Source organism: Ahaetulla prasina, chromosome 6, assembly GCF_028640845.1.
Source record: "Ahaetulla prasina isolate Xishuangbanna chromosome 6, ASM2864084v1, whole genome shotgun sequence".
In the NCBI taxonomy this organism is placed as follows: Eukaryota; Metazoa; Chordata; class Lepidosauria; order Squamata; family Colubridae; genus Ahaetulla; species Ahaetulla prasina.
Genome location: NC_080544.1, coordinates 23,039,369 through 23,055,128, shown reverse-complemented (window position 1 = coordinate 23,055,128; position 15,760 = coordinate 23,039,369). Strand labels below are relative to the sequence as shown.

The 15,760-nt window shown below is 43.5% G+C and overlaps 1 protein-coding gene across 3 annotated transcripts in view; it reads left to right on the top strand.

The window, feature by feature from the left end:
- UNC5B (unc-5 netrin receptor B) overlaps positions 1-15,760 on the top strand; it is a 321,982-nt gene that overhangs the window by 249,380 nt on the left and 56,842 nt on the right. For all 3 annotated transcript variants that reach the window (XM_058189390.1, XM_058189389.1, XM_058189388.1), the window contains exons 3-4: positions 4,946-5,089; positions 10,118-10,221. In XM_058189390.1, the coding sequence (XP_058045373.1) occupies positions 4,946-5,089; positions 10,118-10,221 (248 nt within the window). The remainder of the gene's footprint in view (positions 1-4,945; positions 5,090-10,117; positions 10,222-15,760) is intronic.

The window sequence follows — 15,760 nt, the reverse complement described above, 5'->3', positions numbered from 1 at the left end:
AGCTTCATTGTTCTTAGGAAGTACCTGTCCTTCTCCTTCTCTCCTGCCTCAAGAAAACATTCTCTGCTTTGTCTTTTTTTTTAATCACTGTGTTTCTTTTAAATAGCAGCCCTCGTCAAAGAGCTTAAAATTGTATTCTTGGTTTTCCCAACACTCTTCCTGGATCTTCACAGCCCCCTTTTCAGATAACTTGAGCGACAGATAACAGGAAGGTTCAAAGAGAAAGCACTTAGCTTTGATTTAGTGAGTTTTGTGAAACCAGCCATTCTGTGGCTACCGAAGGATTTTAATTTAATTTAATGTATTCAGTGTAGAACTGGGATGCGGTGGCTCAATGGCTAAGACACTGAGCTTGTCGATCGAAAGGTCGACAGTTCATCGGTTCGAATCCCTAGTGCCGCGTAACGGGGTGAGCTCCCATTACTTGTCCCAGCTTCTGCCAACCTAGCAGTTCGAAAGCACGTAAAAAATGCAAGTAGAAAAATAGGGACCACCTTTGGTGGGAAGGTAACATGTTCCGTGCCCCTTTGGCATTTAGTCATGCCGACCACATGACTATGGAAACATCTTCCGACAGCACTGGCTCCTCGGCTTTGAAACAGAGATGAGCACCGCCCCCTAGAGTTGGGAACGACTAGCACATATGTGCGAGGGGAACCTTTACCTTTATTCAATGTAGGCACCGCCCGACTCCAAACTGACTCTTGGCGATGTATAATAAAACCGAAGTGTCCTATGTTTTTGATTTGATATGCTCCTGTCCAGTGGTGGGATTCAAGTAATTTAACAACCGGTTCTCTACCCTAATGATTTCTTCCAACAACCAATTTGCCAAACGGCTCACAAAGTTAACAACCGGTTCTCCCGAAGTGGTGCGAACTGGCTGAATCCCACCACTGCTCCTGTCTATCCCTTTAGACATGAAGTAAATCTGACAAAAGTTTTGTGGGGAAGAATAGAGGAAAGAGAACCCCCTTTAACCCAGAAAGTAATGATATTCATCCTTGAAAACATCTGTGAGTTGTAGGAAGCAAGCAAACCAATGAATTCAATCAAACAGAATAGAGCTGGGAGGGACCTTGGAGGTCTTCTAGTCCAACCTCCTGCTAAAGCAGAAGACTACCATTTCAGACAAGGGGTTGTCCAGTCTCTTCTTAAAAGCCTTCAGTGATGAAATACCCACACCTTCTGAAGGCAAGTTGATTAATTGTTCTCGCTGTTAGAAAGTGTCTTCTTAATTCCAGGTTGCTTCTGTCATCCATTGTTTCTTGTCCTGCCTTCAGGTGCTTTCGAAAATAAGTTGAAACACCCCCCACTCTTCTTTGTGGCAGCCCCTCAAATACTGGAATACTGCTATCATGTCACCTCTGGTCCTTCTCTAGGCTAAAGGTAAAGGTTCCCCTCGCACATACGTGCTAGTTGTTGCCGACTCTAGGGGGCGGTGCTCATCTCCGAAGAGCCGAAGAGCCAGCGCTGTCAGAAGACGTCTCCGTGGTTATGTGGCCGGCATGACTCTACGCTAGCCATACCAAATTTTTGCAACCATTCTTCATTCTTCAAACTATTTTCCAATAATACGGAGTCTAAGATTGTGATAGTCTAAGATTTTATATTGCAAGCTGGTGGGGGAGGGAGGAATAAAAGCTTTGGGGATTTTTTTTTTATTAATCAAATGACAACTTCCCAGGCTCAAGAAGAGCAGGAGGACGTGGCAACCTTTACCAAGATTTCCCAGTTTCAAATTACTATCGGTGCCACACGCTATCTTCCTTGAAGCATCAACCTTCTTAAATAAAGACAGTTCTCAAACATTGCTTATCTTTAAGGCCATCACTCATTAGAGGATCTGTGCAGGGTGAAATAGAGGGTAATTGTTCTCTCTTTCTCTCTCTTTTTTTTTTATCAGAAACAGTTAATGGCTGCTGAAGCCACTCTCTTCCTTTGTAGGCATGTATTAAGGCAGTGAAATTAAAGGACATGATGCTGTGCCTCTTTGTTGAATGGAGGCCATGATGGGAAAGGGTAGCAATGAAGGCAGGGGTAAAACAGAGGAGGCGTACAGCTTAACTTGCAATGACATCATATTCTTGAAACAGATGCGAGTTTATTACAGACCTGACCACTAGCCGTCGATGATCAATGGCTGGTGGGTTTTCCTATTCCGCTTGAAAGTTTAACACAGGGGTGTCAAACTCAAGGCCCGCAGGCCGGATCCAGCCTGCGGGGAGCTTAGATCTGGCCCACGGGCCTGCCCTGAAAACACAGAAGGACCCGGCCGCAGTGCCTCTGCCGGCAAAAATGGAGCTTGGCAAGGCCGCATGCAGCCCTCCCGGGCTCCGCTTTCAGCTGCAATGGCCTCTGGCAGTAAAAATGGAGGTCGGGGAGGCTGTGCATGGCCTGCCCAGGCTCCGTTTTTGGCCGCGACAGGCTCCTGCAGCTCTCTGCCAGCGAAAACGGAGCCCGGAGTCATTCTTTGGATATATTCTTTACTAAGCACATTTTTAACTTGTCCATGTTTGATATTATCCAACTGTAAAATGTCCAGATACTTGTAGGCTTCATCCTAGTGGTTTGGCCGTTCAGCATCTCAATTCCATTACCAGGATTTTACACAGATTAATTGCTTTTCTAGCACATTTCCCTAGGCCAAATTCCATTACTATAACTGTGCTAAAAAATTATTACCATACTTGTCGATGACCGGATTTCAGTTTCTGGTTTTCCATAAACCTTCGGTTCATACATGTAAAGCGAATGTAACTAACAAAATGAAATTCAACAGTGAAAAAAGTAAGGTTCTACATTTAGGCAAAAAAAATGAAATACACAGGTACTGTATACGTGGTACTTTGCTCAATAGTAGTAACCATGAGAGGGATATTGGAGTCCTAGTGGACAACCATTTAGATATGAGCCAGCAGTGTGCAGCAGCTGCCAAAAAAGCCAACACAGTTCTGGGCTGCATAAACAGAGGGATAGAATCAAGATCACATGAAGTGTTAGTGCCACTTTATAATGCCTTGGTAAGGCCACACTTGGAATATTGCATTCAGTTTTGGTCGCCACAATGTAAAAAAGATGCTGAGACTCTAGAAAGAGTGTCGAGAAGAACAACACAGATGATTAGGGGACTGGAGGATAAAACATATGAAGAACAGTTGCAGGAACTCAGTATGTCTAGTTTAATGAAAAGAAGGACTAGGGGAGACATGATAGCAGTGTTCCAATATCTCAGGGGTTGCCACAAAGAAGAGGGAGTCAAACTATTCTACAAAGCACCTGAGGGTAGAACAAGAAGCAATGGGTGGAAACTAATCAAGGAGAGAAGCAACTTAGAACTAAGGAGAAATTTCCTGACAGTTAGAACAATCAATAAGTTGGTGAATGCACCAACACTGGAAATTTTAAAGAAAATGTTGGATAGCCATTTGTCTGAAATGGTGTAGGGTTTCCTGTCTAAGCAGGGGGTTGGACTAGAAGACCTCCAAGATCCCTTCCAACTCTGTTATTAGGTTAGGTTAGGTTAGGTTAGGTTAGGTTAGGTTAGGTTAGGTTAGGTTAGGTTAGGTTAGGTTAGGTTAGGTTAGGTTAAATGTGAGATTTTAGTAGCATTTTGGGGGGGGGGCTGTTTGATAGCCAAGTTTGGCTATAATAATATAATAATTAATACCATTGTTATTAATAATAGCAATAGCACTTAGACTTATATACCGCTTTACAGTGCCTTACTCTCTAAGCGGTTTACAGAGTCAGCATATTGCCCACAACAATCTGGCTCCTCATTTTACCCCCCTTGGAAGGATGGAAGGCTGAGTCACCCTTGAGTCTGGTGAGATTCAAACTGCCAAATTGCAAGCAGCCAGCAGTCAGCAGAAATAGCCTGCAGTACTGCATTCTAACCACTGCGCCACCATGGCTCATAATAATTATTATAAAATAATACTATTATTATTACCATTATTATATTGAAACTCAGACCACGAGCCTGATAACAAAAGTCTCTTTGCTGATTGTCTAGCAAATAGTATTATCACATTTAACCCTGTGATGCGATTAGCTAAATACGCATCATGAAGAAGATTTGAATCTTAAATCATGTAAGAAAATGATTACATGATAAAATGATGTAAGCAAAAGGGGGGGAAAGCCAATAATATCCTTTTTTCATTACATGTAAACTATGTGTGCAACTTTTGTAGTACTGTGTATCCACACAACCTAATCTAAAAATGATGCACATAAGAAACGGAAGGAGATAAACAGTTGCACGCAAAGCTCAAATGTGTCATGCCCATTGTGTACAATAATTGTACACAAAGCTCAGATGTAACGCAAAGTTACACAAACGTATCATAAACAAACACTTGGGTTTGTCGTATGTTGATCTTTAGAGAGAACATTGCTGTAAACCTCAGCGGTAGACTTAATTTTTTTTTTCATCTGTCTCTGATACGCATGGGGGTGTATTCCTCCCTTCTTCATAGATGGTGTTTCATTTAAACCTATGGCAATTCTTCCCGTGAGGGACTGGTGGCTCAGTGGCTAAGACGCTGAGCTTGTCGATCGAAAGGTTGGCAGTTCAGTGGTTCAGATCCCTAGTGCCCCGTAATGGTGTGAGCTCCCGCTACTTGTCCCAGCTTCTGCCAACCTAGTAGTTGGAAAGCATGTAAAAAATGCAAGTAGAAAAATAGGGGCCACCTTTGGTGGGAAGGTAACAGTGTTACGTGCGCCTTTGGTGTTTAGTCATGCCGACCACATGACCATGGAGACGTCTTCGGACAGCGCTGGCTCTTCGGCTTTGAAACGGAGATGAGCACCGCCTCCTAGAGTTGGGAATGACTGGCATATATATACAAGGGGAAACTTTACCTTTACCTAATTCTTCCAGTTCTTGGTTCTTCCAACTCCATAATAATTCGCTTTTTTGGGATTTCTTTGTTTCCAGGGCTCCTTGTAAGAGAAGTCCAGATCGAAGTCTCTCGCCAGCAAGTGGAGGAGCTGTTTGGCCTAGAAGATTACTGGTGTCAGTGTGTGGCCTGGAGTTCTGCTGGAACCACCAAAAGTCGCCGAGCTTACGTTCGGATAGCATGTAGGTTTGGGGAAATTCTTTTTCCTTCTTTCTTTCTTTTTGAAGATCTTTTCACGTTATGACTTCACTGGCTGGTGTTTAGTGCACTTACATATCCTGCAGAAAAAAAGGGGAATATCACGAACGGCCACATCAAAATAATTCACTCGCTCAAATGTTTTATAGACTATTAGCTAATGAAAGGCTTGTGTGTGTCCAAGAGAGAAGTAGCTATACTGAGATATCCTTTACTGGAAGAAGAAATTCATTGGTACTTTTTTTTTATTTTTATCGGGAAGGAGCAATCATGTTTTTAAAAAAATCTGCTCATAGAAGAAAATAAAGCTAATTTTGGATTAAAGCTGTGATCCACAGAAGATGGACAAGTTTCCTTGGTCCTGCTGCAGCTTTTTCTCCATATTATATGCTGTTCCCACAGAGGAGTGGTATGGTGGCCTAGAGATGCAGCTCTCGCCTCACAATCAGGAGGCTTTGAGTTCAATCCTAGGTAGAGGCAGATGTTTCGCTCTCTGGGCACACGGAGAATATATCTGCTAAACTGTTGTGTCTTGTCCGCTCTCACAGCAGCCGGGGTCTGCTTATCTGTTCCCGAACACGGAGGAATGTATGCCTCCCGGCCCCAGTCCTGGCTCCATACCCAGACAAGCTGCAGAGGAGGGGGCACCTCCCGGTCCCAGCCCTGGCTCCATGCCCAAGCAGGCTGCAGAGGAGGGAGCATCCCCCAGCCCCAGCCCTGGCTCCATGCCCAGGCAAACGGAGCAGCTAGACCCCTCCCCCTCCTCCACAGCATGTGAGCCTGAGGAAAGTTTACTTCCAACAGCTGCTGATTGGAGTGACCCTCGCATCAGAAGACTGGATAGGCGGAGGCAACAGAAGGAAGGGAGGGGCAGGCCTTAATGAGTGCTGAGTCATGGAGCCACACCCCATGGCCTATATAAAGGATCTGCTTTCTGGCAGTCTCTGAGTCAGGCAAAGTCGAACTTATCTTGCTGAAGTCACTTACTGGTCTCCTGCCTGCTCTGAGGACTTTGCTAGGACTTTGGGCAGAGCTGCAGAGGCAAGCCTGATTCGGATTTCCCTGACCCGGCCGTCAGCGGAGGAGTGGGACACGACATAAACAAAAACTCTGCATTGGCGACAGGAAGGGCATCTGGCCATTAAAATACTCTGATAGCTCCGTTCAGTTGCCCAGACTCCACTCCGCAAGGGATTATGGGGTTGTTAAATGAAGATGATAATATGCTGTTCCCTCAAAAGTGTTCCAAGATGGTCACTCTTGAGGCAAAAGCTTCCCTTCAGTAATCCTTGTTCTTCATTCTCTCCAACTGCAGTTGTCTCTGATTTATGTGTTTCTGGTCAATTGCGTCTCCAGAGTTTCTGATTTCTAAACAATTTCCACCAGAGACATGGCAGCCAACTTATGTTCCTTTGGGGAGGGGGGATTTCTATGGCTGTCCAAGTTGCCCATCAGTTTCCCCCTGATTTTTCAGGACAGCACTTTTCTAGCCTTTAGCTTGTCCAGTCACATCTTCTCTGATTTTTGGACTTTCTGCAGCCAGGTCACATTCTAGACGTATATACTGCAGATGGACCCTGGCCAGGTAGATGAAGTCATTTTGTGCCTCTGCAAGAGTAGGAGGCGCTAGAACAATATTTCTATTTTTGGCAGCTACACAGTGCAGAAAAGAAGCAGAACGCTGTGGAAAATCCCTCTTTAACTTTTTTAAGGAACCCTGATTTTTAACAGAATATCATCTGAAATCCGTTATTTTGGGATCGTAAGTCAACAGAGAGAGCATTTTCCTCCCTGGGAGGGGGGTCTTCAGACTAAATGTTATCGTTGACCTGGATTCTAAATTGTTATGAATGTCTTATTCAGTAGTGTAGCTGAGATAGGAATGAGGATACTGTTTATGTCGGCTTACCAGCTGGCACACAAACATGTGACTTGCTTTCTTTTTAGCTGAGATTGTTTATAATAACACAAGCGAGGAACTGGAGTTCTTGCAGTTTGGTTATTGAAATAGCTCTGGAGCAGGAATCATGTCAGCGTTCCAGAAAAAAAACCCTCCTGCAGAAAAGACTCCGAGGCAAACATCTTTCAAAGTTCTTTTACTAGCATAGGTAAACTGGCATCTGGAGATCCGGGTTTTCCCTCAGTAGTACAAAACCCCAGACTACCACCCCTTGACTCTTACTTTCCCACACAGGAGAAAGTGGCAGCATGGAAGCCTTTGGCCTAGTGTAGCTTCCCAAGCTGACAGGCGTCCCCCACATGCAGAAGAAAACACACCCTGGAAAACAAAACAGACAAAAATGCAAAAGTGGCTAGAATCCTTTTTCACAGTCCCTGATTGACATATTCAGCTTTTCTTAGGTTCACTATCTACAGGAGTGAGAGGTTCAGATCTAAAGGCATAGCATCTTAGTTACATTTCTTCTATATTTTGTTTTCTTTAACCAGCAATAACCCCAGTTTCATTCTCCTTAAATTTACTCTGAAAGGTATTTAGACATCATGGCTGGAACCGGGTTGAGTTGCAGTCCCAAATATCTGGAGGTACCAAGTTATGTTGGTCACATAGGCTGATATCACATGAAACCTGGTAAATGAGATTAAGCCATGAGTTTGCACAACGCACCTAACCATTAACTAATCAAGTGTTCTGAGTCTTGTCATGTTCACCAAGCTAAGGTTTTTTTAAAAAAAAAATGAGCTCAGTATGTTATGTGAACATAACTGTTCAGACATTAAATGTTTTATATGATTGCAGCAATTTATGTTAAGCTGTGATTTGTTTGACTTATAAAAGCCTGTCATATCCTTTGCATGCTTGCAATGAAAGCAGCAATAGCTGCGCCAAAACTATTTCATTACTGACCTCCCAAGAGGCTGATGGTATTGTGATATCTCTAATCATTGTAGAACTCATTCCATGAAGTTAGGTTACAAATTATCATCAGTGTATTCATCATAATCATCCCCCAAAAATAATTGTTTGGGAAAGCATATATATATATATATATATTAGGGCCTTAGTTTGTCAAAATGCTTAGGAGGAATTTAGTAGATCTTAGCGCCACCTACTGATTCATTCTTTACATCTATCTTTTCTTCTGGGTTGTCTTACTCATGTTCTTCATTAAAACGATTTTCGGGCTTGTAGAAACTGTAGGTGTGTCAGAGAATCTTAAAATCCATCAATTGGAAGCTACCATCATGCTTGACACTTAAAATCCTGCATTCTGTAATTTGTTTTCAGTATCAGAACTGAACAGAAAGGGTAGTCCTTTCATAAAAACATGTGCTTCCTGAATATTCTCCAAGCTTTTTTGTGAGATTATTTTAGTTTTGGGTCACAAAAGGAACTCTCTCTGCTGCTGGTTTTGCTAAATGACCGTGGCGGCACAGTAGTTAGAGTGTAATACTGGAGGCTACTTCTGCTGACTGCTGGCTGCCTGCAATTTGGCAGTTCGAATCTCACCAGGCTCAAGGTTGATTCAGCCTTCCATCCTTCCGAGGTGGGTAAAATGAGGAGCCAGATTGTTGGGGGCAATATGCTGACTCTGTAAACTGCTTATAGAGGGCTGTAAGACACTGTAAAGCGGTATATAATTCTAAGTGCTATTGCTATTGCTATCCTGCAATTTCCTGCAAAACACCGAAGGAACAATTGTTTTTCCAAGAAGCACCATTGAGCACAAAAACATCAAGGGGAGAAGAGTGGAATCCTCCAAAGGCCTATTTTCTTTCAGTAGTTATTCTTTTCGTTTCAGTTAAGCTGCATATCTGCTGTGCTTTGAAAGATATTCCATTTTAGCATTTCAAATAATGGGATGTTCTTTAAAATATAAGGAAATACATTCATCTTTTGCTGCCTCTTTGTCTGTCTTTCATACCTTTAGATAAAAATGACACAAACGTTTTGGACCAAACTTCTAAGAGGTCTGACATTTGAGGCTTCTCAGGTATTAGGAAAAATAATAGGACATGAAAATTTGGCCTCTTTAGGCTTAAGGTACAGTAGTGGCCAAAATTGTGGAAACCTTTTGGGAAAAGTATATTTTCTAAAATTAGTTAATAACACCATTTTTTTCAGAGTAGTAACATAAAATTATATATCAATCAAAAGATAATTTAATCAAGAATGTAATGCAATAACTTTTATGAAGGATTTGCTTTTAGAGTAGCAGTTACAGTGTAAAGAAGAAAAATGAAACACGTAGACAAAGCGAGATATACAAAAATTATCCCCATAGGAAAAAAAGGAATAGAATAGAATAGAATAGAATAGAATAGAATAGAATAGAATAGAATAGAATAGAATAGAATAGAATAGAATAACAAGGTTGAAAGGGACCTTGGAGGTCTTCTAGTCCAACCCTCTGCTTAGGCAGGAAACCCTACATCACTTCAGACAAATGGTTTTTCAACATCTTAAAAACCTCCAGTGTTGGAGCATTCACAACTTCTGGAGGCAAGTTGTTCCACTGATTAATTGTTTTAACTGTCAGGAAATTTCTCCTTAGTTCTAAGTTGCTTCTCTCCTTGATTAGTTTCCACCCATTGCTTCTCGTCCTACCCACAGGTAGGTTGGAGAATAGCTTGACTCCCTCTTCTTTGTGGCAGCCCCTGAGATATTGGAACACTGCTATCATGTCTTCCCTAGTCCTTTTCATTAAACTAGACCCAGTTCCTGCAACTGTTCTTCATATGTTTTAGCCATATATGTTTTATTGCTGGGTCGCTTCTGACTACAAAGTTTCTTTAGTCAGCTCCATAGATTTTCAATTGGGTTAAGGAAGGTCTGGGTTATCCCCAGGCCATTTCAGCAGTGGAATAGGATTATCTTGAAACTCACCCCCCCAAAAAAAGTGGTGTTATTGTCCATCAAACCTCTAAAATACACTTTTCCCAAAAGGTTTCCGCAATTTTGGCCATTACTGCAACTTGCCCTATGCTTTTTAAATTGCACTGTAAGTATCATTGGCTAATGCTGGTGCGTTTTATATCTTTCCTATCCTTAGATCTGAGGAAGAACTTTGACCAGGAGCCTCTGGGGAAAGAAGTGCCTCTTGATCATGAGGTCCTTCTGCAGTGCCGACCTCCTGAAGGAGTGCCAACTGCTGAGGTAAGTTAGGCCCTCAGTGAGGATAATCCATGGCGATCACCTGGGAAAACATTCATGTGAGCGGAACAGAGTGTTATGGCTCCCGCCCCCGAACCTGGCCCCATGCCCGAAAGTGCCTTGGAGCCGGGCTTGCTGCCAGAAAGTACCTTGGAGCCGGGCCTGCTGCCAGAAAGTGATTTGGACAGTGAGGGAGAAGGGCTGTCAGGACTTACCTCGGAAGCACCAGCCTCCCTGGATCAGCTCCAGGAGCCAGAAGCAGGCCAAGCGAAAGAGATAACAAGGCCTCCTTCTCTTGACTCTTTCCCCCCCCCCAGGCCACACCTGCAGACCCATCTGACAGCAATCAGGCTTGGCTCAGTCCCAGGTTTCGTAGGCAGGAGAGAAGGGAATGACAGAAACAGGGGAGGGGCAGGCCTAGGAAGTGCTGAGTCATGGAGCCACACCCCACAGGATATAAAAGGCAGCAAGAGCTGGTGTGTCTCTTTGTATCAGGCAAATCCACGGATTGACTAGAGCTGAAGGTTGTGACTCACCAGCGTCTTGGCAGCTATCGAGGGCTCTTTGCAGACGCTGATTCTTTTGCTGCCAGAGCTGATAAGAGCCGGCTAATTAAGCCATTGTTCGGATGGAGGTGAGGAGGACACAACACAGAGATTACAGGCAGCCCTCAAAACTTACAATCTGTCACTTAGTAAGCATTTGAAGTTAAATGCTTACTAAATCCCCCAAAAAATTTTTACGACCCAGTTCGGAAGTTCTGACATTGCCCCCCTCCATGGTCACATGAACACAAAAACCATACTTGTGAGTAACATTTTTCTTATTTTTTCTCCGCTGGCTGCAGAAGTAATTATTACTTCTGCTTCAATCCTGTTGAGCTGCAGGCATTCCAGGATATTTTTGGTGGGGTTTTTAGCGCCCCCGAAGCCAGCAGGGATTGGATGAGTGGAGTTATTCACTCCCAGTATCGTTGGGGCAGCTTCTAGCACTGCCGAGGGCTTGCTGGGCGGTTTAGAAATTGTTTGGATTAGTTTGCCGCCCGGCTTTAATTATGATCGCTGAGGAGTTTGGTTTCCGCTCCCACAGGGTAGCCTGCATTTTTTTTTGTCAAAAACCAGTGTTTACTTCCAGTTGTCTCAGTGCGAAAACAATGGGTTTGTTTCAGTGGTGGGTTTCAAAAAATTTTTACTACCGGTTCTGTGGGTGCGTCTTGGTGGGTGTGGCATGGCTTGGTGGGCGTGGCTTGGTGGGCACAGCAGGGGGAACAATACTATAAAATCTCCATTCCTACCCCACTCCAGGGGAAGGTTACTGTAAAATCCCCATTTCCACCCAATTAACTGGGACCTGGGAGGCAGAGAATAGATGGGGGCTGGGCCAGTCAGAATTTTTACTACTGGTTCTCTGAACTACTCAAAATTTCCACTACCGGTTCTCCAGAACTGGTCAGAACCTGCTGAAACCCACCTTTGGTTTGTTTAATGACCACTGCAAAACAGGTCATAAAAAATGGGTCTGGTCCCATAGTGACCTGCTTTACAGCCATCCTGACTTTTGACCATAATTGCCAGGCTCAATTAAGGTTGTAAGACGAGGACTGCCGATATTTCATAATAACCCACATCTATTCATTCTTACAGTTGTAACATTTTGTTTACTAAATTGCATGCCTGTTCTACCAAGAGTTTTTCTTATTCTTTGTGCCTGGGTTATTTCACAAAAGCTCAGGAAAACATCTCAACCTCTATTGTAGTTGCAATGCTACATGTTACTCCTTTGTTGTATCCCTATTGGTAGTCTAGGATCTTTCAGTACTCATTGCAAATAAATCTGGTGGACTTTGGTACATGTCTTTGGTACCACTTTATAATGCCTTGGTAAAGCCACACTTGGAATACTGCATTCAGTTTTGGTCACCACGATGTAAAAAAGATGTGGAGACTCTAGAAAGAGTGCAGAGAAGAGCAGCAAAGATGATTAGGGGACTGGAGGCTAAAATATATGCAGGAACTGAATATGTTTATTTTAATGAAAAGAAGGACTAGGGATAACATGATAGCAGTGTTTGAATATCTCAGGGGCTGCCACAAAGAAGAAGGAGTCAAGCTATTCTCCAAAGCATTGAGGGCAGGACAAGAAGCAATGGGTAGAAACTAATCAAGGGGAGAAGCAACTTAGAACTAAGGAGAAATTTCCTGACAGTTAGAACAATTAATCAGTGGAACAGCTTGCCTCCAGAGGTTGTGGATGTTCCAACACTGGAGGTTTTTAAGAAGATGTTGGATAATCATTTGTCTGAAGTGGTATAGGGTTTCCTGTCGAAGCAGGGGGTTGGACTAGAAGACCTCCAAGGTCCCTTCCAGCTCTGAAATTCTGTATGTCAGAGTGTCACAATCAGGCTAAGGCACAAAGGAGTTGGAAGTCCTTTGTATACCCTCCATGATAAGGTAGCGCCATCTATCCACCTGCAACCATGCTCATTGACCTCTGCATCTCGTGAATCACAGTCTTCAACAGCGGCAAGCACAAGAAGCACAAGACACAACTTGTGCGGAGGGCAGCACAGAGGACTCCCAGCAAAGATATACTGTAGTTCCAGAAGACGCATCAGATTCCAATGGCTGAGTGTCTTTGAGACGGACATCCTTTTACAGCCAGCCGAACTATAAAGGGATTTGTGAGAATTAAATAGGGGAATGACCTGTTGCAGAACAACCTGGGATTTTCGAAGAACGGGTAGAAATATTTCCTAATGCAGAGTTGCAAACATCCAGCTGAGCATCCCAAGAAAGAAGGAGAAGGATGCTGGTGAAACTTTGAACTTTGATTACATCAGCTTGGAACAACTTCTAACTTTCTGAGCATGAATGGGCCATGATAGCTCAGGCTGTAAAGAAGCCTGTTATTAGAACACAGCAGCCTGCAATTACTGCAGGTTCGAGCCCGGCCCAAGGTTGACTCAGCCTTCCATCCTTTATAAGGTAGGTAAAATGAGGACCCAGATTGTTGGGGGGGCAATAAGTTGACTTTGTAAAAAATATACAAATAGAATGAGACTATTGCCTTATACACTGTAAGCCGCCCTGAGTCTTCGGAGAAGGGCGGGATATAAATGTAAACAAAACAAAAAAAATGAATGGGCATTATGTGAGTTGTAATAACATACAGGTAGTCCTCGACTTATGGCCACAACTGAGTCCAGAATTTCTGTTGCTCTTTGTTATGTGGGTTTTGCTCCATTTGATGACCTTCCTTGCCACCTTTGTTAAGTGAATCACAGCCTTTGCTAATTTAGTGACACGGTTGTTAAGTGAAACTGGATTCCCCCCATTGACTTTATTTGTCGGGGGGGGGGGGGAGGTCGCAAAAGATAATCACATGACCCCGGGACCCTGCACCCGTCATAAATATAAACTGGTTACCAATCACCTCATTTCGACTCCCCCTGCGCTCCCCCTGCTTTTGGCATGTGATGGTACGGTGAGCCTGGTAAGGCCCCCTTTTCACCCTCCCTAGACTCCAGAGCCTTTCTTGAAGCCTGGGGAGGGCAAAAATGGCCTTTCACACACCCCCGGAGGCCCTCCAGAGGCTGGAAACGGCCTGTTTGCTGACTTCCAGTGGGACCGGAAGGCCCATTTTTCACTCTCCCCAGGCTCCAGAGGCTTTCTAGGAGCCTGGGGAGGGCGAAAATGCCCCCCTCAGGAAACAGCCTGTTTCCTGACTTCTGGTGGGCCCAGAAGGCCTGACAATCAGCTGAACTAGGGCAACGCTCGCATGCCCACCGACATGGGGGGATAGAGGGGATAGATGGGGAACTCATCAAATTTGCAGATGACACCAAGCTGGCAGGAATAGCCAACACTCCAGAAGATAGGCTCAAGTTACAGAAAGATCTTGACAGACTTGAACATTGGGCGCTATCTAACAAAATGAAATTCAACAGTGAAAAAAGTAAGGTTCTACATTTAGGCCAAAAAAACAAAATGCACCAGTACCGTATATGTGGTACCTTGCTCAATAGTAGTACCTGTGAGAGGGATCTTGGAGTCCTAGTGGATAACCATCTAGATATGAGCCAGCAGTGTGCAGCAGCTGTTAAAAAAGCCAACACAGTTCTGGGCTGCATAAACAGAGGGATAGAATCAAGATCACGTGAAGTACCACTTTATAATGCCTTGGTAAGGCCACACTTGGAATATTGCATCCAGTTTTGGTCGCCACGATGTAAAAAAGATGTTGAGACTCTAGAAAGAGTGCAGAGAAGAGCAACAAAGATGATTAGGGGACTGGAGGATAAAACATATGAAGAACGGTTGCAGGAACTGGGTATGTCTAGTTTAACAAAAGAAGGACTAGGGAGACATGATAGCTGTGTTCCAATATCTCAGGGGCTGCCACAAAGAAGAGGAGTCGGGCTGTTCTCCAAAGCACCTGAGGGTAGAACAAGAAGCAATGGGTGGAAACTGATCAAAGAAAGAAGCAACTTAGAACTAAGGAGAAATTTCCTGACAGTTAGAACAATTAATAAGTGGAACGACTTGCCTTCAGAAGTTGTGAATGCTCCAACACTGGAAGCTTTTAAGAAAATGTTGGATAACCATCTGACTGAGATGGTGTAGGGTTTCCTGCCTGGGCAGGGGGTTGGACTAGAAGGCCTCCAAGGTCCCTTCCAACTCTGATGTTATGTTATGTTATGTTATGTTATGTTATGTTATGTTATGTTATGTTATGTTATGTTATGTTATGTTATGTTATGTTATGTTATGTTATGTTATGTTATGTTATGTTATGACTCCGCATGCCACCTGTGGCACGTGTGCCATAGGTTTGCCATCACAGCCCTAGGATGTTTTCTCCATTTGTTGGATGGCCATCTCCTTTTTAGATACTATGTGCTTTTCATCACTGTTGATTCTGATTCTTCATCTCCTCTCATACTAGCTGGGAAAATTTTTGTGTTCAAGTGGTTGAGCATCCACCCACAAGATTATTTGTGATGTAACAGCAGCTTAAGGAAACAGAAAATTTCCCCAAAGGAGAAGTTGTGTGTCCTGCCTGCAAGCTATGGAACACACTTCCCTGGAAGTTGTTCTTGGCCTCTCATCACTCAGCCTTTTAAAAAATCTATAAGAATGTGTCTCTTCCACCAGGCTTTTAACCCTTGCTTTATTTTGCTAACTAGTTCCTGGTAAATTTTAGTCTGTTTTAGTCTGTTTGCATATTCCATTTTTGTTTTCTACAGTTAGTTAGCTGCCTTGGCAGAGTAGAAACAGAGGATGTAATCCAGCCACCAACCAAATAAATAAATCCCCTTGAATGGAATCCTGAAAGGCAGCTGATACGGTTAATCATTTCTTTGCAAGGAACTCTCAGCATAAAGCTTTCATTCATTCATTCATATTGTCCTTGTTAGGCGGTCAGGATTAGCTTAATTGCGCTCATCATCTGGGTTATGAGAGGTTCAATATTTTCTGTGCCTTTCAAGTGGGATTGAATCACAGCAACATAGGTAAAACAATCATCAGCCCCAAACTGAAGT